At 45.5% G+C, this 27,279-nt stretch overlaps 2 protein-coding genes across 3 annotated transcripts; both read right to left on the bottom strand.

Annotated features, from left to right (window-relative positions):
• Positions 1 to 10,080: 10,080 nt before the first annotated feature.
• Positions 10,081 to 14,036, bottom strand: LOC123151943 (putative disease resistance protein RGA3). Of its 2 annotated transcripts, XM_044571572.1 has the most exons (4): positions 13,674 to 14,036; positions 12,281 to 13,489; positions 12,160 to 12,249; positions 10,081 to 11,881 (listed from the first exon to the last, which is right to left on the bottom strand). In XM_044571572.1, exons 1-4 carry the CDS (start codon positions 13,977 to 13,979, stop codon positions 10,166 to 10,168), a joined length of 3,321 nt encoding a protein of 1,106 aa, XP_044427507.1. In that variant the 5' UTR covers positions 13,980 to 14,036; the 3' UTR covers positions 10,081 to 10,165. The 2 variants fall into 2 exon arrangements, with proteins under 2 accessions (XP_044427507.1, XP_044427506.1); XM_044571571.1 differs by having other exon boundaries at positions 10,081 to 13,489.
• A 7,181-nt stretch (positions 14,037 to 21,217) lies between these two features.
• Positions 21,218 to 26,308, bottom strand: LOC123152004 (WD repeat-containing protein GTS1). Its single transcript, XM_044571616.1, has 9 exons — positions 26,076 to 26,308; positions 25,785 to 25,979; positions 25,290 to 25,497; positions 24,459 to 24,554; positions 23,234 to 23,308; positions 22,894 to 23,004; positions 22,619 to 22,710; positions 22,334 to 22,418; positions 21,218 to 21,801 (listed from the first exon to the last, which is right to left on the bottom strand). Exons 2-9 carry the CDS (start codon positions 25,967 to 25,969, stop codon positions 21,439 to 21,441), a joined length of 1,215 nt encoding a protein of 404 aa, XP_044427551.1. The 5' UTR covers positions 25,970 to 25,979; positions 26,076 to 26,308; the 3' UTR covers positions 21,218 to 21,438.
• Positions 26,309 to 27,279: the final 971 nt, after the last annotated feature.

Here is a 27,279-nt window from a genome sequence, read left to right as displayed (position 1 = left end):
TCCGTTTTGGCCCAACGGAGGAAGCCCATCTGGCGGCGCACTGTGGCCCAGGTCCAGAGAAAAATAAAATTGCCGATGGAAGGGTTTGATCTCATAACCTGTCAAACAGCCACGCACAGTTTGTCCAACTGACCCAACTAGAGATATGAGTGGATTTTTTTTTCTCCCGTTGCAACGCACGGATTTTTTTGCTAGTAAACAATAAAGAAGCATCACTTATGATCTGCATATAAGACAGCAGTGCAAAAAATAATGTAGAAGCAAAAAAAGAGCAAAGTTGGGCTACGTCACAATATCTGATGTATCCAATCTGGAGATGGCGATGGTGGGTGGCAGCTGAGACATGCATGGATCTCCTGCGGGCGGTGCTTGGGGTGGTTGCACGGTCTGATGCACGTTGATTCGGCGGCCAACAGCAATCGATTTGAAGTGGGGATTGGGGATGCAGTGCCAAAGAGGGGTGCCGGTGTGGGCGTAGATATGAGCGACTGGCCCAAATTGGGGATGCAGTTCCAAATTTGGGCCAGTCGGACCAGCACCGTACGATATAGCGCTCAGGAGCCGCACGATTCCCTTCTTCCTCCACCGAACGTATCTCTTCTTTTATAAAAATTTCCCAACGTGTTGCCATGGACAACTGACGCAGTGGCGTCGAAGCACCTTCCCGCTTGTCTACCCTATCGTTCCCCTCGCCGCTGGTCGTGTCATCATCACCGGTCGCCTTCGTCGCCTACTGCGTTTCTCATGAGCAAATGTGTCCCCGCGGTTGCAGCTCCCCGTGGTGACAATTGCAGCTTTGGGGGGCAGGCCATGCCTCCGCTGGTGCGGGTCGCAGCTCCGGTGTCGTTCCGCGGTTGCAGCACGACCCATGCAACAGTTGAACCTGCGGTTGCAGCTCTCAACGGCAATGGGTCTATCTTCGTTTGTTGCTCCGCAGCCGCTCCCTCACTGTTGATGCTCGGTGCACAGATTTGCGCTGACGACGGCTACCAGTCAGTCAACGTCGTTGAATGAATCTAGCAAAAAATATCACCGGTTATCGCAAAAACAAGAACGGTCGCTACAAATCATTATCGCGGCCGTCACAAGGTCCCAACTCCGTCTTTGAAGTTGAGTTGGTGATAGTGGCAAGTTCCAGCATTTGTAGTTGCCGGTTGAAGCTTTTTGCCGCATCAGTTGTAGCTTCCCAGAATGCCGGTTGCAACATCAGTGGTTGTCCCTTGGGTGCCTCAACGGGGAAAGAAGAGGGGAAAGTAGGTGGTTCATTGTGTGGTTGAGGAAGAAGATAAGGCAGAGAAGAATAAAAAATAGGGTTTCCAGACGACGCGTGATAGACGCAGGATCAACAAGGGATCGAACGCACTAGACTTGATCGGCTGAAGCTTGGGCTGGCGCACCGTTTTTTTTTTTAGAACGAAGGCTCGCGAAGAGCCCGGCTTTGAATTAACAAAGCCATCAACCGGCCAGGAGTTACAGCAGACAACCCAACTTACAACGGTCAGAACGATACAACGGGGAACACTGAAAAGACTACTCACTACAACCTCCACAGGCCACAAATGAATACAGCTAGTAAAGGCCGAGCACTCCACACTAGGATCATATGTAGCAGAAACGGAGCAGCGCATCAGGACATAGCCGACCTTCGAGGATGGACCGAGCTCCAGGAACACTTAGAGAAGAGAGGAACCAACATCTTCCTTCTCAATCACCAAAGAGGGACCCTTCCCCCTCGCCATGGCTCGTAGGCGCCGCACCGTCAGGATTTCGAGAAGCTCACCCTGGAGCTGGAAGAATGTTGCCCTCGCATTGCAAGGTGGACATGGGATGACCACATCGATTTGGGATATACCTCGCTGGCTGCTCCGCCACAGTCCAAGCCCAACTAGTTGGAGAAAAGCTTCATGAATCGGACGACGCAGAGGAGGTAGCGCAATCCCTCACCTGCATAACCTCCCGACCGAGCCCCGCACCCTTGACGACGCCTCCAGCAAGGTCACGACGCGCAAGGCGCCGCCGCCGCCAAATCCGTCGGGGATAAAGGTATTCACCCGGGCAGGGGGATCGGGGTGGAAAGCAGGGGACCTCGGCTGCGCCCCCATGGAGGAAAGCAGCGCCCTTGGGCGTTGCCGCCGCCGGGCCGGCCGGACCGGCCAAGGTTTCCCCCGGTTCCCTGGCTGACCACCAACACACACCAACGTCGGAGCCAGGCAAAGCTAGCCCACCACGGAGGCGAGAGAGAAGCCGCAGGGAATAGGGATTTCGCACCTCCAGATCTGACGAAGCAGTTCACGCCGTGGCCAAATTCCACCAGCCACCCGCCGCCCACACGGCCGGGCAGGCTGACCAGCACCCCCTGCGAACGCCGCCCACCGCCCAACGACGTCGCCTCTCCGGCAAGGGCCGCCGCCCAAGGAACCACAGGCCTCCAAGAGGGGGAGGAGCGCCGAGATCCCCGCGCCACCTTCACCGGCGTCCGCGCGGGCTTCCCGGTGGCCGTCTCTGGTAGCGGCGAGGGGGGGGGAGGGGGAGGAGGGGGGTGGCGGCGGCGGCGGAACCCTAGTCGCCCCCGAGTCGCCCAAGGGGACGACGCGAGGGCCGGGGGGGGGGAGCTATTCCCTTCCTTCTTCTTGGTGCTAAAAGGTTTCCCTTTCTTAAAAGAAAATAATACAGTAGTACATACATACATATGATGCATTGAAGTTGAGTTTCATTTCGGGGAGCTCCTATTGCGCGCCTTCGGGGCCAAGAAACGCAACTGGCGCTCACAGGCGCGTCCGGGTGGGCCAGCCCAAGAACAAAGTGCGGCGTGTAAAAATTAAGCAGAAAATTGCTAGAGAGGGGATTCCAACTAGCGCGGTCGCCCTTCAGTACAGGAAGCCTAACCACTCGACCACCTATCTGTTACTGACTCTTTACAGCACAAAATCATTAAGAACTAATGCTACACGGACTATTTATTGCGCATTAGATAGTACCATTTCGATTTTTCAATTATTTGAAAACATGTTCACAGATTACAAACGAAGATTACAAACATGCAAAAAGATTCACCAAAATTTAAAGAGTTCATGAATTCAAAAGAAGTTAAATTTTAAAATAAAAATTTCAATGGAAAATTTTCAAATTCGAAAACAGTTTATTAATTTGAGAAAAACACATAAATTGAGTAAATGTTCGTGAGCCTGAAAAAAGGTTCAACGGTTTTGAAAAAAGTTCATCGATTTTGAAAAAAAGTTCATCGTAGTTGAAAAGCTTTCACAGAATTTGAAAAAATTCCATCCACTTTGAAAAAAGTTCATTGAAGTTTAAAAAAAAGTTCAACAATTTTGAAAAAATGTTCATCGTAATTGAAAAAATTTCACCGAATTTGAAAAAAAAAATCATCCACTTTGAAAAAAGTTCATTGAATTTTTTAAAAAAGTTCATCAATATTGAAAGTAAGCTCATCAAATTTGCAAAAGATTCAGTCATTTGAAAAAATAGTTCACAAACTTGAAAAAATTTCATCAATTTTGAAGAAAAGTTTATCAAAATTGTAAAACTTCCATATTTCATCAAATTTGAGAAAAGTTCATTGAAGTTTTTAAAAAGTACACCATTTTTGAAAAAAGTTCATCGATTTTGAAAATAAGCTCATCAAATTTTAAAAAGATTCAATCATTTGAAAAAATATTTCACAAAGTTGAAAAAAGTTCATGGAATTTTGAAAAAAATTTATCAATTTTGAAAATAGGTCATCTAATTTGAAAAAAGTCTATCAAAATTGAAAAAATAGTTCATCAAATTTGAAAAAAGTTTGCCGAATTTAAGAAAAGTTCACCAATTTTGAAAAAAAAGTGCATCAAATTTGAAAAGGAATCCGCTCATTTAAGATGCAAAAAAATAAAGAAAAAGAACAAGAAAAAAGAAAAGGAATAAAAACGTGTGAAAACTAAACAGAGAACTGGGAAAAAATCCGATGAAGGTAATAATAAAAGAAAGGAAAACGCAAGATGCACAAGTCGGGGATGTTGGCGCAGTGGTCCGCCCTTTCACGTAGGAGCGCAGGGATCCCCTTGCTGTGGCTGCATCTTGCTAGGTTGATTCACAAGTCTGATCACCTCTGCTCTGTGGCTGCAACTTGGGTTTTGGTTTGGTTTGGTTTGTACCACCACCACCACCACCACCACCACATTGGGGTTTTTGGTCTCTGCTTCATGGAGCAGAGAAAGGTGGCCCTTCTATTTTCTAGATCTACCTAGCTTGTTCGGTACGAGTACAAAATTGCAGGTTACCATCTTCTTGCACAAATGCATCACCGTGGGATGCTTATGTAAGTCAGTTCAGTGAGATTTCATTTCTGGTAACGCACAAGCACAAGAACTGCAACTTCTTTTCTACAGCTGGGCTTCACTCACTTGTTCATCTGTAGCTGTGTTTTACATGGAACAGCTAGCTGGTTGTGTTGCCGCGCGCCGCAACTGAAAATGGACCATGTGTTTGGTATGTTGGTTCCGTGAGGCCTCATCGAACAGACCAGTCTTTATTGAACATCTCGATCAGTACACGCTTTCACGTACTCTGCGCCATTTTGCTCTCGGCACACCAATCTTGGATTTTTGGTGTATGTGATGTTTTGAGCAGTCGACATATATAATTTGATGAAGAAATATATGTACAAGCTAGTGGGTGTATTTTTCGCTTCTTTCTTCTCGTTCTTGACTGAATGCAGCTTTGCAGTTAAAAAGAAGTGTGCTTCGGTTGCTTCTTCTGCAGGTGGTGTTTTGATTAGATGTTGTACGTGCAGCAATTAGTTGTGGCTGTTAGACTGATGATTACCGGCTTGAGCTGGTCTTGCACCACCGCCTCTGCATGCGCCATGCATGCATGCATTACAGCCGGTGTTATCCGCTGCTGACTCTCCACGAGATAAGGATCACTGTTGATCCTAGTATATCTTTGTACTCCTGTGAGAGAAGCAACACAAGTTATGAGTTGAGCTCAATCTCATTGTTCAACAGTGGCCAATGTCCACAACCATGAATGAAGTGTATTTTGTTGACCTTGCTTGGTTTCGATGTCTTGCTTTCGTTCCAATGTTTTCAGTGCTTAACTCATGTTTACAGATCTGGACTAGCGATAGTGACAACAGTCATGAGTTCGAGGGAGACTGGGATGATGATAAGTCTGAGCTCTACTCTTCTACGGCTTTGAGAAACCCTGACGCTCCTGGCACGTCCATGGATTCCCCGGGCTCCTCCACCACCCGCTCGTCCAACCCCTTGGCCGGCACCGAGCCCTCCGCTGCCGCCATCCGCGACCTCAACATTAAGGTCCGAGTCCCCATCCGCCTTGACAGCTCTAGCTCATCCTACTACGCGTGGAAGACCTACTTCAATCTTGTCTTCCGCGAGTACTATCTCACTGAGCACATCGATGGCTCCGTGGACGACGAGTACATGAAGGGTGATCCGGAGTGGTCCGCCATTGAGGCCACGCTCATCCGATGGTTCTATCAAACCGTCTCGAAGGACATCTTCCACACGATCGTTGCCGAGGACGACGACGCTTGCGCCGTGTGGACCAAGATCAACGCACTCTTCACCGACAACAAACTTCAGCGCCTTGTTTTCTTGCAGCAGGAGTTCTTCGGCTGTCACCAGGACAACTCCACCATCGATGAGTACTGCATGCGGCTCAAGATGCTCGCCGATGAACTTCGTGACATCGGTGCCAAAGTCTCCGTCGACCTCATGCTCAGCACCCTCACCGCCAGCCTCAACGAAGACTTCGGCAACGCGACTTCTAACCTCACTTTGTTGCCGCGGCACACTTTTCAGCGCGTCGTCACATACCTCAAGCTCGAGGAGCGCCGGATGATGAAGGTGAAGCAGCGGGTTCAGCACACCGGACTCGCTGTCGGCACCACCCGCGGTGGCCCCGCTCCACCGGCTGCGTCGACCCAGCCGCGGCCTCCCGCGCCCGCCGGGTATTACCCGCTGCCGCCTGCGCCACCCGCGACCCCCGCACCTCCCCAGCAGTAGCCGCAAGGAGGGGGGCAGCTCAACTGGCATGGCGGCGGCCGCTGCCGCCAGCAGCAGTCGGCCCAGGGCGCCAGGGGGGCGATGTGCTACCAGCAGCCCCATCCGCCATGGGCAGCCAGGTAAAACCCATGGACGGGCGTCGTGCATGCTTATCACATGCTCGTCCCACGGGCTCCTGCGTCGGGTCTTCTCGGTCCTCGCCCCGCGGGCCACGAGGCGTTCATCGGCGCGCCCCCCTTGCGCTGCCGCCCCTCGGTGGTTATGGCCCGCCCGCCCCGGTGCCGCCCTACGGGGGCCTCCCGCCGCCGCCGGTACCTGCGCCATGGGACCCCGCCCTCCTGGCTGCCCTGCACTCCGCACCGTTGACGAGTAACTATGGCGGTGGAGGCGACTAGTACATGGACTTAGGTGCTACTGCGCACATAACAGCTCATCCTGGTAACCTAACCTCCTCCACTCCCATTAGTACACCCACTCGTATCACCGTTGGCATCGGCTCCTCCTTACCTATTACTCATATCGGTAGCACTACTTTTCCCTCCACTTCCACACCCATCACTATGTCTAATGTTCTTATTTCGCCCGAATTAGTCACGGACATAGTTTTCATTCGTCGTCTTACTCGTGAGAACCCACTTACTGTTGAATTTCATAATGTTGGTTTTTCTATGAAGGACGCATGTATCCGGATGGTACTTCACCGATGTGACAGTCCCGATGAGCTCTACCCCGTCCACGCAGGCGCCTCCACCTCCACACCCGTCGCCCTCGCCACCGGCCTCGACCTTTGGCATGCTCGCTTGGGCAACCCCAACCCCACCATTTTACGTCAAATTCTTAAGAGTTTTTCTTTCTCATGTAATAATCTCGACGAGCATACTTGTGAGGCTTTTCGTTTAGGCAAGCACGTTCGTCTTCCCTTTAGTGCGTCTACAACAGTTTCTACCTTTTCGTTTCAATTACTTCATAGTGATGTTTGGACGTCTCCCATTGCAAGCAACACGGGCTACCTATACTATTTGGTGATTTTAGATGATTATTCTCATTATGTGTGGACTTTTCCTCTTCATCGCAAATCCGATGCCTTAGCCACACTCGTGTCCTTTTACTCCTATGTCACCACACAGTTCGGCCGCCCCATTCTTGCACTCCAAACTGACAACGGTAAAGAGTTTGATAACGTTGCTCTTCGCAACCTTCTCACCTCTCACGGCACCATCTTCCGTTTAACTTGTCCATACACCTCACAGCAGAACGGTCGCGCCGCGCTGAGGCTATCAATGTTTTGTAATATGGTGCGCCAAGTCCAATAAACAAGTGTAGGAGAGTAAATACGTGATGCACCATATGACAACAAATTAAGGACCCGTCCACAGAATAATACGACTGGTACATGGACTCAGGTGCTACTGCACACATGACAGCTCATCCTGGTAACCTAACCTCCTCCACTCCCGTTAGTACACCCACTCGTATCACCGTTGGCAACGGCTCCTCCTTACCTATTACTCATATCGGTAGCACTACTTTTCCCTCCACTTCCACACCCATCACTATGTCTAATGTTCTTGTTTCGCCTGAATTAGTCACGGACATAGTTTTCGTTCGCCGTCTTACTCGTGAGAACCCACTTACTGTTGAATTTCATAATGTTGGTTTTTCTGTGAAGGACGCATGTATCCGGATGGTACTTCACCGATGTGACAGTCCCGATGAGCTCTACCCCGTGCACGCAAGCGCCTCCACCTCCACACCCGTCGCCCTCGCCACCGGCGTCGACCTTTGGCATGCTCGCTTGGGCAACCCCAACCCCACCGTTTTACGTCAAATTCTTAAGAGTTTTTCTTTCTCATGTAATAATCTCGACGAGCATACTTGTGAGGCTTGTCGTTTAGGCAAGCACGTTCGTCTTCCCTTTAGTGCGTCTACAATTGTTTCTACCTTTTCGTTTCAATTACTTCATAGTGATGTTTGGACGTCTCCCATTGCAAGCAACACGGGCTACCTATACTATTTGGTGATTTTAGATGATTATTCTCATTATGTGTGGACTTTTCCTCTTCATCGCAAATCCGATGCCTTAGCCACACTCATGTCCTTTTACTCCTATGTCACCACACAGTTCGGCGGCCCCATTCTTGCACTCCAAACTGACAACGGTAAAGAGTTTGATAACGTTGCTCTTCGCAACCTTCTCACCTCTCACAGCAAAACGGTCGCGCCGCGCCGAGGCTATCAAAGTTTTGTAATATGGTGCGCCAAGTCCAATAAACAAGTGTAGGAGAGTAAATACGTGATGCACCATATGACAACAAATTAAGGACCCATCTACAGAATAATATCTACAAGAGAGCGAAAAAGCTGAACTCTGACAAAAGGAAAATAAGTGTCTACAAGCACAATACTTTTGGAGGTGCACAAACAGTAAATTTATAGGGTACTTCACTTGCAAGGAGATATATCAATAGCGGAGAGACTCTTATATTTTTTTCTCTTAAAACTTGCGTGGCAATGACAATTTTGCTATAAAGCTTTCTAGCATGAGGTTCTATAAAGACATTACCCATAACAACGGTTAAACTGCTCGTACAACTTGCAGATAATTATCTTTCAACAAATGTCTTTTTTCTTCTTGTCAGGTAAAAATAAATTCTCATTTAAAGCAATTATTGATCGCCTCGTTCTTGCTAATATCATTCGTTAATATAATGCCTCACTCCATGTAAGTCTTGCGTGCAACCGCAAATGGCAATCAACCTGAGGTGGATGGCCGTCATGACAATACGTTTGTCTAGCTGGATAAGCTTCCAGTATGAGTCCACAATCACCTATTTATAGTAAATATCTTTACTCATTCATATCTCACTATCACAAAATTTAAATAGTATTTTCATTAAATTTAACAATATTTACCACATATCTGCATTTATAATATTTAAAAACTTAAACATTACTAGCATACATCGCAACCTTCTATCATTATAAATATAACAATTAAATTGTACTTTTTTATTATGGAAATTGTTTTATAGTTTAAAATTTAGTTTAGATGTATTGTCGAAATAAATTACGTTAATCTAAAGTGAAACAAAGCACAAAAATGATAAAGTCATATGCATCCTTCTATAAAGTAATTTGTTCCATTTCTTTAGAGATAGAAAAACCGACTCATATATTGGATCTAGTTTGGATGGCCTACACATGCAACGTGCTTGACATTTATATGTATTGTAGCATGTTTATATTATTTTTTGTGGTTGTGCTTGTTTTATCTATAAATATATTGATAGAGGATTCTACCATGCGTGAGTCTAAGAAATATATTGTACAGTAATAATTTCCTCTCCAATTTAAGTATTAGCCTGCTTTTTAAAAAAAATAGCAAACTTTATTTATTTGAAATATCAGTTACATCGTCTATAAGAAAAGATACAATTTCGCTCAAAGGCTCCTCAAACCAATCCTTCGTCGATGAAAATCTAGCTAATCTAGCAAGTTCATGAACAACCATATTCGCTTTTCTATTACAATGTTCAAAACTAATGAGAGAAAAATCACAAGCCAAAAAATTACAATCATCAAACATTGCTGCCGCCGCTCGCACAGAACGTCCTCCAAACCTTCATAATGTCGATGACCTCCACATTATCAGAACTAATAACAAGACGATTTTAGCCCGCCTTTTGGGCGAGAGATAAGCCATGTCTTAACGCCAAAGCTTCAGTGGTAAGGACATCGGCACACCAATCAGTCTTCCAATTTCCTTCAGCAATGAATTTACCTTCGTCATCTCTTATCACAGTGCCAGATGTACCCCTAAGCAAGTCTTGATCAAAAGATGCATCAACATTAAGTTTTACAAACCCCTTAGGAGGCCTAAGCCATCCCCTTCTTTTACTAGTTGCATTGGAAAAGGAAGCAATAACATAGTTTTCTGTTATAGCACGAATCCCCATAGAAATCTGCTGAACATTTTGACACGTTCCTTCATAGACCATCGTAATCAGAGTCTAGCTTTACATAGACACGAGTATTTTTGTGCAAAACCATCAAGTCTAGGTAGGTTGTACCCGACATACATATAATTAACGGATTCAACAAATAAATAAATCCTGGAACATGACACACAGGCATCCAAATCATAGTCTAGCAAACCAATTAGCGCTGCTGTGGGAATACTCTGTGGAATTGCCAACATATCTATGTCGAATTGCTTGAACCAAATGCCAGTAAGCGCCTCCTATTGAGAGGGCTCCGTCCAACTTGGGGCAGTCAAGGATCCTTAGTCCCTCGAGGGCTTGGAGCTGCTGCAGGAGTCCCTCCGGTAGTGCCTCTAACCTTGGGCACCCCTGCATATCCAGCCGCTTGAGTGCAGTGAATCCATACATTCCATCTGGAAATGCCGCCAGGGCATCGCACACATGTACACTGAGTTCTCTCAGTTTCTTCATGTTCCCAAGATTCTTTGGCATGCACACCAACTTGGGACAAGAAGCAATGAGCAATGTTTCAAGAGATTCAGGCAACTTTGGTACCTCCACCAAATTTCCACTTCGTACAATTGAAAGTTCTAGGAGTCGATGAGGCAGGACTTCTTCGTCTTCAGATATTGTTGATGGAACTGATCCAGTTAAGTTGAAACACTCTATCAAGTGCAGAGCTCGAAGACTATTCAAGTTTTTTATTTCTACCACTGGCCATTGTACTATATTATTGCTACCTTTAATGCACAACCATTCAATAAAACCAAAATAGTTCCATATATTCCGTTGTATTTGGGATGGTTCAGATGAGAAAAGACAGCCACAAGATTCTATACTTAGCTTCTTAATAAATCTGCAAGGTATTCTGTTTAGCTCCTCTTCAAAGCGCGCTACAATTTCCGTCAAAAATCTGAGTCTTAGTGTCAGGTCACCAGGCTTCAAGAAGTGAAGGTCACCAATAGGCAGCCAGCCAACTGTAGGCTTCACTTCAATGGAGCCTCTGCACTCAAGATTAGATTGCACACACAGATTCATCAGATGATAAAGGGGAATGTGTCTTGCCTTCTTCACCAGTAGATCTTCAAGCAAAGGAAGCATCTTGGGCATGCTTGCTAGCATTGGGCATCCATAAATATGTAGCTTCTTGAGATGAGGGAATGATACAACCGCTACTTGTCCTGCCACCTCCTGGTGCCATCTCCGTAGCTTAGGCATGTTAGAAACTATCATGGTTTCCAATTTAGGAAAGAAGAGTGGTGGGGAAATGCAGGATTCCACATTATCTTTATCATCATTACCAACACATATACTTCTCAAGCTATGCAAACCATCCAAACTCAAATATCCGAGAGAAGGAAGTTTCCATAATGGTGGAAGATCCTTGCAGTTTGGGCAGCTACTTAGAGAAAGTTCGCTCAGATGTTCTAACAGTGGAGAGTTGTGCATCCATGGTGAAAATTTAGCACCAGTATAATTAGATAATAGTAAAACTTCAAGCATTTTGTGAGGATGAAGAGCATCTAATATTCCTTCTGCATTAGTATCTACTTCATATCCAACATGTGTGCTGGAAGATCCACTTGCCCAATCGAGTGATAATCGTTTCAAATTATGCTTTGCGGACATATTGCCTTGTTTAGCATTTTCTGGACTATGCACTTTTCTCAGCTCAGTCAAAGAAAGAGCACCACCTAGATTCAAGTCTTTCAGTTGATCAATTCCGCAGCCTGCATCACTAACAATGACAAAACTCGTCAATGTATGTAGAGAATTCATCTGACCAATACCTTGTGGCATGCGCTCCAAACGATGACACCCAGCGAGTAAGATGTGTCGAAGACTGCTCATATATCTCAGCTCTTCTGGCAGTTTCTTCAGGTATCGACAACCAATGAGCTTTAATGTTTGCAAGCTATACAGCATGGTAGTGGCTTCAGGCAATGCAGATATAAGGGAATAAGAACAATCTAAATAACGAAGATGCTTCATGTTTGTCATATGTGTCTTGATTGAGAAGGTCTTCAATGCTCGTAAAGACACGAATGTTGACTTCGCCATACTCAGAGGATTCCTAGTCCACTCCCTTTGGATTAATATTGTGCGGGGCCGAGGAGCGATAATTTCCTCCATGGCTGCAACAGTATAAGTACTAACATGATCAAGTGACAAATGTCGAACCTCATGCTGCAAGGAAGTAGCATATGTGGACCCTTGCACAATTTTTTGAGATAATGAAGATTCTTGCAAAATGAAACAATCATTTCCGCTTACGAAGTCAGCAAGATCATGCATAAGATCATGCATCTTGCAAGTAGTTCGGTGGATGGACTCATCTCGAAATTCAGAGAGCCAATTCTCTCCAATATCCACATCTAATTGGAGGAAACATCTCCAAACTAGCACATCAAAAATTTCCTGGCCTCTTGTTTCTGATGCAATAAAGTCATTTGCAATCCATAGTTGGATTAACATGTCTTTATCCATCGGGCTATCTTTTGGGAAAATAGCACAGAAGGAAAAACATATTTTCTCTTCTGATGACAAGTGATCATAGCTCAGTTGTAGGGCAGGTACAATCCCAGTTGCGAGAATGCCATTCTTCCAGACATCACTATCTAGAACAGCAAGCCACTGATTGTGATGCTTTGAGAGAAGTAAAGCTGCCATTGTTTTGATAGCAAGAGGCAATCCCTTACACTTATGGACAATATTCTTAGCCGTTAAAATCAATTCCTCTTGCTTTTCCACTCCTCTTCCAAATGTGTTTCTATGAAAAAGCTCCCATGATTGATCCTCATCTAGAAGTGATATCTGGCGTGGAGGAAGTGTGCCCATGATAGAAGCAACTTGATCGCTGCGACTTGTCACAATTATGGCACTACCTGAGCCAGCATGTGAGCACAACAATGATCTCATATCATCCCACTTCTGTCTATCTTCATTCCAAACATCATCCAAAATTATGAGGTACCTTCTCCTGCCCAACACTTCACCAAGTTGCTTCCGCAGTGCCTCCATCTTAGTGGAATCACATTTGGTCATCGTGGCGACTTCTATTATAGATCGTATTATTTCTTCAATAACAAACTTGTCAGAGATGCATACCCATAAGACCAACTCAAAGTGATGCACAACCCTTTGGTCATTGTGCACAAGTTGAGCAAGGGTGGTCTTACCAATTCCCCCCATACCAACTATGGGGAGCACCATGACATTGTTATCACTATTGTTGTTGCGAGAGTGATGTAGCAATATCTTGACCACCCGTTCCTTCTCATCTTGTCTGCCAACAACCTCTAGTTCATCAACATGAGAGTGTGTTTGCGGGTGAACAATGCTTGGTGCATCGGCGTGTTGTAGGAAGTGGAAATTGTTCATCTCCACAACCAGCTCATCTATCATATCAAGGCAATTCTTCATCTTCTTGCTCATTGAGAGACGGAAAACAACCGGGCTATTGACAGTGAAGTAGCTCAGCATCTGAGATGAAAACAAACAGAACTTCCAAATTAGTATCTTAACCTGAAATCGAAACGATTCCATTTCCAAACGAGACTGAAATTAAAAGGCTTCCATTTCCAAATTAAACTGAATTTAAAAGGCTTCCATTACCAAATGAAACTGAAAATAAAGTTGGGTGGGAACAGGTAGGACACGGACGAACCTTGTGTGCCGTGGAGCTGGGGCGTATCTGGGCGGCACGGCGGCGCAGCGCCTCGTAGCGGAAGCCGTCGAGGACGTCGTCGGCCTGGTAGGCGGCGGTCTTGAGGTCCTTGACCCAATGGCGGACGGCCGGGTTTGTGCGGCTCTTGGCGTCGGCGTCCAGCAGGACGCACTGGACGGCGGCGAGGTGGCGCTCCAGTTTCCGGCGGGCCTTGTCCAGCCCCCACGCCCGCAGCAGCTCGGCCACCAGCGCGTCCCCGGCCTTGGCCGCCACGCGGCCCAGCAGCGGTATGAGCAGGGAAGCCATGTCACTGCCGGCGGGTGGCTCAAATCAGTGGGCGCTCTGGCTCTACTCCGATGAACTCTCCCGATGTGGAGCTGAACTAGCGTTGAGAAATCCTATAGTAGCTGACATGTACAGTGGTAGCCACATGATTGCAGAGGCTGTCGTGTGGCCACCGGTTTTCAAAAATGCATTATCTTGTTGAATATATTCAAAAACCTATCTATTTCAGGATTTTGCACCATTGTGGTTTTTTAAGATCATTTTTTTGGCTTCCCATAGATTTTAAGAGATTCAATAAGAATTTTTGAGATTTCACGTGTTTCATTTCACGGCATCTAGTATTAAATGGATTGCACTTTCCTCCCTTAAATTTGATTTTGAAATCCACACGCCAATATGGATGTGTATTTGGATCTCTTTTTTTCAAAATTATGTTTTTTTTACATGATAATTTCAAAATCAACCTCTGAACATTACTACCTCCGTCCTGGTTTAGTAGTCTCTTTTGTATTCTGTGATAAATTTTGACCTTAAATTTAACTAACAAAATGTTAATGCATGCCACAAAAAATTATATCATTGGATTCATATTTGAACATAATATGAATCCAACAATATAATTTTTGGTGACATGCATGAATATTTCGTTAGTTAAATTTATAGTCAAACTTTGACACAAAATACAAAAAAGACTTACAAAATCAGGACCGGGGTAGTAGCATATATCTCTCACCAGGTAGGTGAGCATTGGTTTGGGTTTCCGCGGGAGCGATGATAGACAAAGGACACGAGTACCAGTAAACTGACCAAATAAAATTACAACCTACTCTCTCCGTCCGGAAATACTTGTCAGCGAAATGAATGTATCTAGACGTATTTTAGTTCTTAGATACATCCATTTTTATGCATTTATGCGACAAGTATTTCCGGACGGAGGGAGTATTAAACTGAACTAAAGCTGCGACAAGTAATATGGATCAGAGAAAGTATTATTTTATAATTTAGCTTGTACTCACTCCTTTTTGTGTCAAAAAAATACAAGGGTAGTTTATGAAAAGGTGGTCTCAATCTACAACCCTGCGAGTCTTAGGTTTTAAATTCTTAATTCTCATTTCTCAGCGATAAACTTATTATAAAAAAACAGTGAGCCACATCAATTTGGCTTAACTTCTCAATACATACAAGAAAAAAATAATCTCATAACAATTGTAAACCTAGTGTTGAATCGGGAGATGGGTACCTTCACACAGCGCCTCCCCTACACCTTGTTGCTTGCGTGAGTGTGTGTCTTAGATGTGGCGGCTCACACTAGGGCAGGGGGAAGAGGGGCTCCTCTTCTAGGTCAGCACCTCTCATGGGCTTGGGCCCAAGAGACAGATCTTGATGGGCTAGGGCCCATACCGGTTCAACACTCCCCCTCAAGATGGGTGGTAGATATCTATCATCCCCATCTTTTCACACGCCAAGTTACAGTCCTTTGTTCCCAGTCCCTTTGTCAAGCAATCTGCAAACTGCTGCCCAGAGCTGACATGAGTAAGGCTGATGATCCCAGCATCAAGTTTCTCTTTAATGAAGAAGCGATCAATTTCCACATGCTTCGTCCTATCATGTTGAACTGGGTTATTAGCAATGGCTATAGCTGACTGATTGTCACACCACACCCTTATGGGTCCCTTCCTCAAGAGTTTCAACTCGCATAGTAGGTGCTTCACCCAGAGCATATCACACAACCCTTGAGATAATGCTCTATATTCAGCTTCTGCTGTTGATCTAGACACAACATTCTGTTTCTTGCTTCTCCATGACACCAAATTTCCTCCCACAAACACACAGTAACCTGAAGTTGATCGTCTATCATCTTGACAGCTAGCCCAATCAGAGTCACTATAGCCATCCACCTCAAGATGTCCACTCTTCGCAAACCACAACCCTTTACCCGGAGTCCCCTTCAAGTATCTCAGGATTCTGTGAACAATATCAAGATGCCCTCTCCTTGGTTCATGCATGTATCTGCTCACCACCCCCACGGCATACGTAATGTCAGGCCTAGTATGACACAAGTACAATAACCTCCCAACCAGCTTCTGATAATCTTCCTTATTCACTAGCTCACCTGATTGTGCTGTTACTTGATGATTTTGTTCAATTGGAGTAGGGGTTGCACGACATCCCATCATGCCCATGTCACTCAAAAGATCCAGGGTGTATTTTCGTTGGCACAAAGATATTCCCTTCTCTGTCCGGGCCACTTCTATGCCAAGGAAGTACTTTAGATTTCCTAAGTCTTTTACCTCAAACTCCTTGCTCAGACACCCCTTCACTCTCTTTATTTCCTCCTCATCATCTCCAGTGATGATGATATCATCAACATACACTGCAACAATGGTGATCTTCTTATTAGTGTGTCTATAAAACACCGTGTGGTCACCATTACATTGGCCATACCCCATATTCCAAACAGCTCGTCTGAACCTATCAAACCATGCCCTCGGCGATTGCTTCAGACCATGCAAGGATTTCTTCAGCCTGCATACCTTCCCCGTAGTCTGTTCTGTGCCAAAACCTGGCGGTATCTCCATGTATACCTCTTCTTTCAAGTCACCATGTAAGAAGGCATTCTTGACATCTAACTGGTGCAATTTCCACCCAAAGTTTGCAGCACAAGAGACCAATACCCGTACCGTGTTCATCTTTGCAACTGGAGCAAATGTCTCATCATAGTCAATTCCATAAGTTTGACTATATCCTCTGGCAACCAATCTAGCCTTATACCGTTCCACCTTGCCCTCAGGATTCTGCTTCACAGTAAAAATCCACTTACAACTCACTGCTTTCTTTCCTGCCGGCAATGTGGTTAGCACCCATGTCTTGTTTTTTTTCAATGCTTCTAACTCCTCTATCATCGATTCACGCCACTTCGGATCTTGCTTTGCAGCCTTCCAATCCCTAGGGATAGACACAGTTTGCAGAGAGGCAACAAACGCCTTATATGAAGGTGACAAAGCCTTGTAAGACACAAAATTGCCAATATCAAGGTCATCACAAGCATCATCCTTTGGCAGAGCCTTCCTTGCTACCTCACCCTTCCTTGCCGCTTCACGTGTAGGTTTTCGCAACGCAATGGGCAGCTCCACTGTGTCAGATGAGCTTGCCTCACTGCCTTGCTGCTCCCCCTGCACTCTTGCCTCCCTGCCTTGCTGCTCCCCCTGCACTCTTGCCTCCCTGCCTTGCTGCTCCCCCTGCACTTGTGGTTGCCGCCGAGAGTACACCAGGGTATTCGTCTGCCATCGATCCCGAACAGGAACCTGGAGAGCACCAATCTTAAGTGTATCGACAGTTGGCTCGACATGAGCCCGCACATCATCATCAGTGATGGTACTAACCGGAATTGTACCCACTATTGGTTGAACCTGAGCATGCACATCATTATCAGTGTTAATGTCCACAGGATCACCGTGAGTATGAGACACATCCTTCTCCCCCTCTTGACCATCATGCACAGGGTGTAGGTGGTCAAGCTCTGCAAACAACAGACTGAGATCAGTCGGCTCACCATAGAATGGCTCAGACTCCCTGAATGTAACGTCCATACTTACAAACCTGCGTTTTTCAGAGGGACACCAACATTTATACCCCTGCTGACTAGACGAGTATCCCAGAAAGACACACTTCACTGCCCGAGGATCAAGCTTGCCAACAGATGGTCGGTGATCACGAACAAAGCAGGTACTGCCAAACAACTTTGGGGGAACAACAAACTTATTATCTCCAATGATCAACTCAGACGGAGATTTCATGCCAAGTATCCGGGAAGGTGTTCGGTTGATCAAGTATGTGGCTGTCATAACTGCATCATCCCACAAGAACTTAGGCACATTCATGGTAAACATCAACGACCGAGCAACCTCAAGAACATGACGATTCTTCCGTTCGGCCACTCCATTCTGAGGGGGGGTGTCCGGACATGAAGTTTGATGAAGAATCCCATGGTCAGCCATGAAAGCCCCAAAAATGTTGTTCACATACTCCGTTCCATTGTCCATCCTGAGCACCTTGACCTGTACCTGAAACTGGTTCTTTACAAGAGCATGGAAGTTCTGAAAACAGCTAAACACCTCATCCTTGTGACGCATCAAGTAAATCCAAGTCATGCGAGAATAGCAGTCAATAAAGGTAGCAAAATACTTCTTCCCATTCATTGACACCACTGGGCTAGTCCATACATCCGAATGAATAAGCATAAAAGGAGATATGCTCCTGAGCCCCTTACTCACATATGAGGCCCGTGTGTGTTTTGCATATTCACAAGCATCACATGTCAGCTTGCCTTTGCCTATTCCACACATAACATCCGGAAATATTCTACTCATCTTATCAAAAGATACATGCCCCATCCTACAATGATGGATCATCGCCTGCTTCTCCTTATCCTCCATGGTCGCAGCACACACCAAGTCCGGCTGCACCTCCTGGTCCATGTACCAGAGCCCCCTACGCCTGGTGCCAGTCCCAACCGTCTGGCTCGTCTGTCGCTCCTGAATCAAGCAACCGAACTTGTCAAGGATCACACGACAGTCCATTTGATCAATGAGTGCACTGAAAGAGACCAAATTGACAGGAAAGGCTGGCACATGTAAAACTGACGATAGGGAAATGGTCGGAGTACACTTTACTGTACCAACCCCTATGACTGGTTGTTTTGTGCCATCAGCCGTTTGTATAGTGCCCGTGTGAGAGGGAGGATGCTTAGTGTAAGATTCGAACACACATGAGTTACTAGCAACATGCTTAGATGCTCCAGAGTCAAGAACCCACTCTGGAGCACTCTCATTAGTAGCAAGAGATGCTCTTTCCGGATTACCTTCATCAGTGGAGGCCCAGTGAGCAAAGTCTCCATAGGCAACATCATCTACATCTTTGCCTTTGGACGTCCCAGTGTCTCCTGCAACGGCCATGTGAGCCCTCTGACCCCCTGAGTGTCCTGAGTAGCCACCTCTACCTCTAGAAGCCTGGCTCCATGAGGTCTCTGAGTATCCACCTCTGCCTCGAGCACTTCTACCTCTGCCTGCTCCCCCTCTGTTATATCCCCTGCCTCTGCCACGAGTTGGACATTCTCTCTTCCAGTGACCTACCTCCCCACAGATATGACATTTGGTGGGATCTCCCCACTCCATGCGCTCAGTGACTGCAAATGTCGAAGCTGGCACAACCTTCATGTCTGCATGCTCAAGGGAGAGGTGCACCTCCTCTTGAGTCATCGCTGCAATAGCCTCAGGAATGGTAGGCAGACTAGGTTGGTGCAACAGGGAAGCATTCCTGCCATCAAAGCAACCTTTTAGGCCAGCCAAAAATTTCAGCACACGCCTGCGTGCCATCCACTTATGCCCTGACTCGATTGAAGCCGCATCATAGAGTTCCAAGGGATCACAGTTATCCTGGTCAGCCCACAGAGCCTGCAGTTCTGCCACGTATGTCATCACTGACATGCCATCATCTTGACGCAGCAACCTAATCTTGTCCTCAATCTGAGCAATGAGCATGACATTGCCCTTGCCAGAGTATTGAGTGGACAGAATCTTCCATATCTCAGCAGGTGAGGATAGCCCCTCCACAGAGCGTCCAATGGAGGGCACCACGGAGTTCAACAACCACACCATAAGGACAGAGTGGATGACCTTCCACCTCTTGCCATCTGCACTACTCGTGTCCCTTGGTTCTACAACGGTGCCCAACAAATAGCCATCAAGCTCCTTCTGCTCCACAGCCCACAAAGCCCTTCTGGACCAGCTCAAATAATTTGTTGCCCCCTCTAGCTTCATGTCCAGGGGCGACATTTCAAGCTTTTGAGCCACTTCCTGTCGAGGAACGATGGCCCCAGAGTTGGACTCCGCGAGGATCTTAGCGAGCTTCTCCAAAGCCTCGGCAAGACCAGTTGGTTCAGCCATCGTTTGGCGGGATGAGCAGCAACAGCAAAACTCAGCCTCGGAGAGTCTTTTTTTCCAAGGAGCACCACCACCACCACCACAACACCAAGCTCACAACAGCAAGTCCACAGAGAAAAAAAAATCTCTGTAAATTACACAAGTGGTCCAGCCAAGGCTCTTCCTGTTCCAGAACGAGCAGTCCAGCAGGCAACCACTCTTTCTTCCTCTGCCGCAGCACCAAGAAGCAGCCGAAAAGCACCAGCAGCTCAGCAAGCTCCCAGGAACAGCACAAGGCAGCAGCAGCTGCTGCAGTTCCTCCTCTGTTCAGCAGCACCAACAGCAGCAGCTCCCCGCCTCAGCCTGACTCGCACGCAGCCCAAATCCGCTGCCGCCTTCTTCCTCCTCCTCCTCTTCTTCCCGCCGCAGCCGCCTGCACAGCCCGCAGCAGCCCTCCTCGGCCGCCCCCTTCGCAGCTAGCCACCCCAGGGACACGAAGCAGGACAAGAGGAAGCAGCTCCCTCCCGGCCGCGTTGCAGCTCCTCGAGCCCAGCCCAGCCGCCGCCGCACGCACCACAGCAGACCCGCCGCCTCACGCACGCACGAGCCTCCTTTCTCGCCTGACCCCGCTGGGCCCCACCGCCGCCTCTCCAGCGAGGGACTACGCCGCCACCTTCGTCGCCTGGCTCGATACCATGTTGAATCGGGAGATGGGTACCTTCACACAGCGCCTCCCCTACACCTTGTTGCTTGCGTGAGTGTGTGTCTTAGATGTGGCGGCTCACACTAGGGCAGGGGGAAGAGGGGCTCCTCTTCTAGGTCAGCACCTCTCATGGGCTTGGGCCCAAGAGACAGATCTTGATGGGCTAGGGCCCATACCGGTTCAACACCTAGAGACCGCACATCTTGGTAGGTAGTAGTAGTTTTTATATGAAAGCATATATTTAGACATGAAGGCATAACTGGTAAGGTGAATAATTGTGTCGTTGGCATCTTTTCTTTCATACAGCTATAAATAATTGTGTGTCATTAGTATCTTTTCTTTTATACAGCTATAAATATCATGATGGAATAATTTGCATACCTACACCTTTGGCCTAAAATGTATTTGTCATAAAGACACAGTTTTAGTACTATATGTTTGCAAGTTATAATGTCAGATACCTCAACAACAAAAACTGAAAACAGCAAAATAATCTAGGCATGTGATAATGTTCAGTTATAATGCAACTATACAAGTGGAAGATTAATAAAGAAAAAAGGAATGATATCCGATACATCAGAGAGAAACATAAAAAGATGAAAAGTTAAGACCAAAATAGAAAGGAGAAAATTGTAGAGAAGAATCACGACCATCGCACTCCTTGCTTCATTTACCAACAGCAAAAATTAGTACAACCAGGAAACAGCAATAACACGATCAACAGTAAAATGCCAACACAGCAGCAATTGTTAATTGGCAAGAAAATCAGGGACCCACCGTTATCGCCTCGATACAAACAAAAACCACATCCCATATGGATGCGTTAACCAAGAGACCAGACATCAATCTTGGAAGGTCAGTAGGGCTGATGTCGGATTTTCGTTTTCTTGTCGATGCGTGACACGGGCGTACTGGAGATCCAGGACTTCTTCGTCGCTGCGACATCGTCCGAGCGCCAGCAACATAGACGGCCATCCTCGCCTCCTGTCCACCCAAAGATGCCCTTGTTTTGGCCAAGGCTCTCAAGACTGCTTCCACCTGGGCATATGGTCCTGATAACTCCTGTGTGGCCTCCTTCGAGGACAGCCTCCACCCAATCGATCGCTCCCGCAGGATTGTTTTTTACAGGGAAGTAACCTAGTGTCCCCTCGCTGGTGCCACCGATAGCCCATAAACGGTCATCAGGCAGAGAGTAGTGGCAGTCGACGAAGTAGTCCAACTGTCAATAGAACAAATGTAAGAATTTCAGAGGGGGGAAGATCTTCAGTATTTATAACCTCATTTCAACAGCAATGCACGCGTGGAAAAGGAGTCGAAAAAGCAACTCGTCCGGATTTAGAGGAAATGGTACTTGCAAGCAAGGACGCCTATTGACGATAAAGACAAGAATAAGAGCAAAGCCACACCCACTGAGATGTCTAAAAGTCACAATGGTTGTTGTGGTGTTACACAGATGAATCTCGTTTTTTTTTGCCAAAAATGGGTGTTACAGTCAGATTAAAATTTTAAAATTTAAATGAAGTTAACAGTAATTCAGAATGCTAAATGAATTGTCAAGAGAAAACAAGAACATGTGCATGTAACACTAAAAAAAATCAGGCCGGCGTAAGCCCGCGGTTGACGTGTCATATAAAAACACTGCAAAAAAATCCTTGTTAAACAATACCAAACCATGATCAGCATATACTGAACTCAATAAAAAGATGGAAATAGGATGTACAAGATAAGGTTAAGCAGTTTTGCGTACTCACATGGTCAAGGTTCCACTTATCACTAGCCAGGGAACGAGCATTCTCTATATTCAATTCTCTAGTCCCATCATTCCAGTCCCAAGTGCTGTGATAATTAAATAGCAAACAGCATAATGTAAACTTGTGTGCTTATTAATTAACTGTAAAACAAGTAGGGGGTGCATAATAGGGAAAACGGAGAACCGGTCAGAAATACTCTCAAAGCAAAGGCCAAGAAGGTTTAGGTTTCTTTGCCACTTGAATAATTTTCAGAATCTTTTACAACATCATGTGGAACAAAATTACCTTAGTGTTTCAATATGGGTCAAACACCAAAGCTTCTGATACTTGTTTCCATAGAAACCCACCTTGGAAACAGAAGTCTCCGCATTCATAACCTATTGAACAACAAATATCTGAGGGCCATCACCAAAAAGTTGATAGATATAATGCAACAAATATCTTGTAAGCAGACCTGTTAAATACTAGTACTCAAGTGATAACATATCGTGCCCTTTCAACTATTATACATGAATCCCTAAGTATTTAAAGCACAACATAGGGAGAGAAAGAACACATACAGATAGCAAATGATCGTCCTCATTGATATCACCATCAGTGTCGAAGACGCATATTAAACCATCAATTGCCGCAGAAATGAGTTTACTCTGTTGATTTGGTGCAAATCGAACCTGTCCAACAAAGAGCGGTAAATCAGCACAACAATGACTGATAACCACCCAATCGAGAAATAGTGGATAAATATCATGTGGCCGATATGAAGTAGATGCAAAAGTATGAACACTGAAGACAGCAATGTCACCAAACAAGTTAACAAAACAAAGGATCCACATACATGGGGTATGCAAGTTAGGCTTGTCTTATTGTAAAACGCGTAAAACTCTGTAGAACAATGCATACCTGGGTTACATCGTCCATGTGGGATTCCTCTAAGCAGGCAACCTGTTTTGAACTTCTCCAGTCCCACAACAGAACCTACAATCAAGCAACTTTAGTGAGACTCAACCTGAATAACCCCTCATGAAACCTTGTCTTTTTTTGCTCTATCAGATGTACATATTTATGAAATAAAAACACAAATTCTGATTGAAAAGACATTGCTATGGGAAAACATGAACTATACTGGCAATTATCATACAAGGAAATCAGATGTGTAGGATAATTCGTAGGCAGCTTGCAGCTCTACCACAGCTGAGGGTAGCAACTCGCTTGAGCATACGTCCTTTGCTTCACCCGAAAGTCTAGCATATACCACGTATAGAGATGAATAGGCACAAAATTCATAACCTGGCCTAACAAAAGTGCACAATCTGAAGTATGTTTTGCAGGTAAGGCTCAACTGTCCACCCTTGCTAGTTCAATACTTTGTCTTAACGATGTTCACATGTTAATCAACACCTAGCCCAAGAAATACAGCTAATGATGATTGAATTGAGATGGTAGCAAATATTTTGTCAGGCATCATGCTGAACCAAGTGAAATAACCATATTTTGCTTGATTTGGAGTTCATATGAAGAAGGTACAACAGTACCACTGTTTTTGTATTACTAGCAGGCCCCGCTTAACTGACAGCAGGACTTATGCTAGCATCACACATATTTGGGCTGTGTGTTCAGTGAAGCCAGCCGATACAATGTTGAGCTAGTATTTCTTAGGCCAGGTGTGGGTGATAGTTTTCAAGACACAATCCGATATAGCATACAATCAATTTTTGGATAACTCTCATGCTAGCGTCTAAATCATATCCGAATATTCGGTGGGATATCTGGGTTCTGTCTCTGAATGCTATCCCAAGGGGTATGGCCTTGCATTGAATCATTATTTTCAATTATTTTACAACATGTCTATTATAATTCTTGAAACTGAAAGAAAGAGAAATCGAACATAAACAACTCAACAAAACACGAATTCTTCGACATACAATTTATGTATACAATATATGACATTCAAGCATGACCGCCCATACATCACAAAGATTAGAAGCATACATTGACCATCACAGGTACCAAAGGTGGACAGAAATATTATAAGCATACACCAACCGTTGCAGGTGCAGAGTGAATATGGATAAACTAAAGCTGTTAAAGATATGGCTCTATATATGAAAGAACAGTGCTCCTTTACCTTGGAACTAGAACCAGCAGCAAGTAGGTTACCACTTGTTCCACCAAAGGAGAAGCTAAACATTTCGTGCGAGGGGCCAGCATTTAGCAAAGATATCTGCCAGACATTCAGAGAACAGTGAATGGTTGGATACAGAAAATGCAAGTATGTTTTAATTTAGAAATAGCTGAAGCACTAGTCATCTATACAGTGCACTGAATTTAAATACCAGACCAGTACTATGTCAGTGAATCAAGTATAAAAAAATCATGAATAGACGTAGAACAAAATCAAGAGATTATGTCCAGTAGCAGCAGGACCCCATAAAACAAAATCACAATATGAAAACAGAACACGGAATTGGGGATATTTTTATGTTATCACAGAAAGAATTCGTATGTGGCTAGGATTAACATATAAATGCAATGTATTTATTCCAGAATTAATAACAGAGTCACTACCCCCATTTGCATCATACAGGTTATACTTTACAACATGATATTTCATCTGTATGGGAAACGAATTAATAATGGTCCAGTGTGAATAGAACAGAGAAAAACTCAACTATATATAATAGCGCATATTCAAACTTTAATGAATATGAGCCAACCTCAATCTAAACCAAGCATCAAAAAATTAACAATTAATGTCTCGCGTCTTTATGGGAACAATACAAATATCTACAGTGCGGAAACTGAGAAACATACTGATGACCTGGAATATATGTAACATCCAGAGAAAATCAAACTATGTAGGTATTGACAAAACTTTGCAGTCATGCACATTCAGATGATACTAATGTATAGCCAGCATGACTTTTCAACAATCAGGACGTAGTAGGGAAACAAAAACCTGCTTGAAGCTCCTTGTGTCCCAGGCTCTGATGGTCCCATCACCAGAGCAAGAGCATATCACCTGCGGCGATGACGGAGCCGAAAAGGCAATCTCATGGATGGACCCTGTATGCCCTGTGCATTCCCCCAGATACTGTCCAGTTGCTGGAGCATAGAACTTGAGTGCATTTGTCGACAGAGAAACCGCGAGCGTTGAGATCTCCTGGCTTGTCACAAGAAGATATACGAAATTAGAAGCAAATATATACTCCCTCCGTTCCAAAATAGATGACTCAACTTTATACTAACTTTAGTACAAAGTTGGGTCATCTATTTTGGAACAGAGGGAGTATATATCAAGTACTGTAGCATGTGTTTTTATTAACGGGTTCATTCAGTTATGAGCAACGGGAAGGAAAAAACTTGCTGGAAGCTACAGCATTCTAATCTTATCTGAACCGAAGTAGAACAGGATCTACAGCCAAACTGGTGGAAAGGGGGGGAAGCTGCCGACCAAGAAGCAATCTGGAAGACGTAGTCGTCGCCGAAGTTGGTCTGGATGCTGTTCTTGAGGCCCAGCCGCCTGGCCGAGGAGGACACGCCGCCGGGGAGCGGGGAACCGGAGGCTGCCGCCGCGGCGAACGGGCTCACTTCCGCCTCCACCTCCATGGCCGAATCGCCCCCGTTACCAACCTCCATCGCGCAGGCCCTTGAATCAACACACACCGCCCAGAAAGAACAATCAGCATGTATGCCAATGTCCAAAAATCGCACCTTCTCGCCGGAGAGGAGAAAAAGAAATTACCTTTGACTGGCTGGGAGCGGGCGGGCGGCGGGAGCGGGCGCTTCGGCCGGAGGAGTGTCGGAGGTGAGCACCTGACGCTCGGGCAGCTGGCGGCGGGAGAGGAGAGGGGAGGTCGCGGCAGGGGGAGGAGGTGCGGCGGCGGCGGCGGCGGCGAGGAAGCCCTAGACGGAGGGAAGGAGGAAAAAGAGAGGCTTGCCCGCGGCCAAGGCCACGCAGGCTCTTCTGTTTTTGGACCAGCCACTTTAGTTATGTCTTTTTTTTCTTCTATTTATAAATTTTAACCTTTTTTCCTTTAAATTTTACTAGTTAACTAAAAGTTGCCCATGTTTTTTTCTAAAAAAAAATTGATGTTCTGACCAAGAAAAATTCTTTCCTAAGCCGATCTCGGATTTTGCTTTGTGTTTTCAAGTTCAATCCAGCTTCGAAGTCGAATGCATACTCGGGAAGGTAGAGTCGACCACCTTCCTCGTAACAACCAACAAAGTCGCCATGTCTCTCGCGTTATGGTGGACTATTAGGGATGTAAATGGCAAATAAGTGGCGTCTGTAAGTCCCGTTTAGTTACTTTTAGCTACTTTCATAGTTCATTTTTCTCGGAAAAAAACTAAAATTCTGGACTGTTAGATCATTGGTGGATTTAAACGGAATGAAATGGAACCCGGTTGACATCTCTGTGCACTATCTACAGTTTCTCGTAATGGCAAGCATGTACGGGACTCTATTTTAAGACCACCCACGGTTTCCTGGTAATGGGAAGCATGTAACGATGTAACTATTTTAAGATCATAATGAGAGAGGCATCGTAACTTGTTGATTTCTCGTAACAACCAACCATGTGTTATTCCCCTTTGTCGGTTTTCCGGTTGACTCCGCCGCCTACTAGCACAGTGCCTATCAATGTTAATGTTGCACACTTTCATAAATCCCTCGAGCCAGGAAATTGTGGATCTCGTGGTTTGACGAGATTTTTGTAATGTTTGCAATGTTAATATTAATCTAAAAAGCACAAACACATGGGCGAAAGGCGGGGATACACATACGGGGACACGGGATACCGGATTTTCCAAAAACAACCATTCGGGGATATGGCGAGTATATATAAAATAAAATAAAAATATGGCATGTAATAAGAGTTAAGGAAGAAAACTAAATAAGAGAGATCAGAATACTACACATTTGTTGTCTGTTTTATCAAGTCCTAGAT

The sequence above is a fragment of the Triticum aestivum genome, chromosome 7A, assembly GCF_018294505.1.
Source record: "Triticum aestivum cultivar Chinese Spring chromosome 7A, IWGSC CS RefSeq v2.1, whole genome shotgun sequence".
Lineage (NCBI taxonomy): Eukaryota > Viridiplantae > Streptophyta > Magnoliopsida > Poales > Poaceae > Triticum > Triticum aestivum.
Note: the sequence above shows the minus strand (reverse complement) of the source record. Positions and strands in the feature narration are given on the sequence as shown.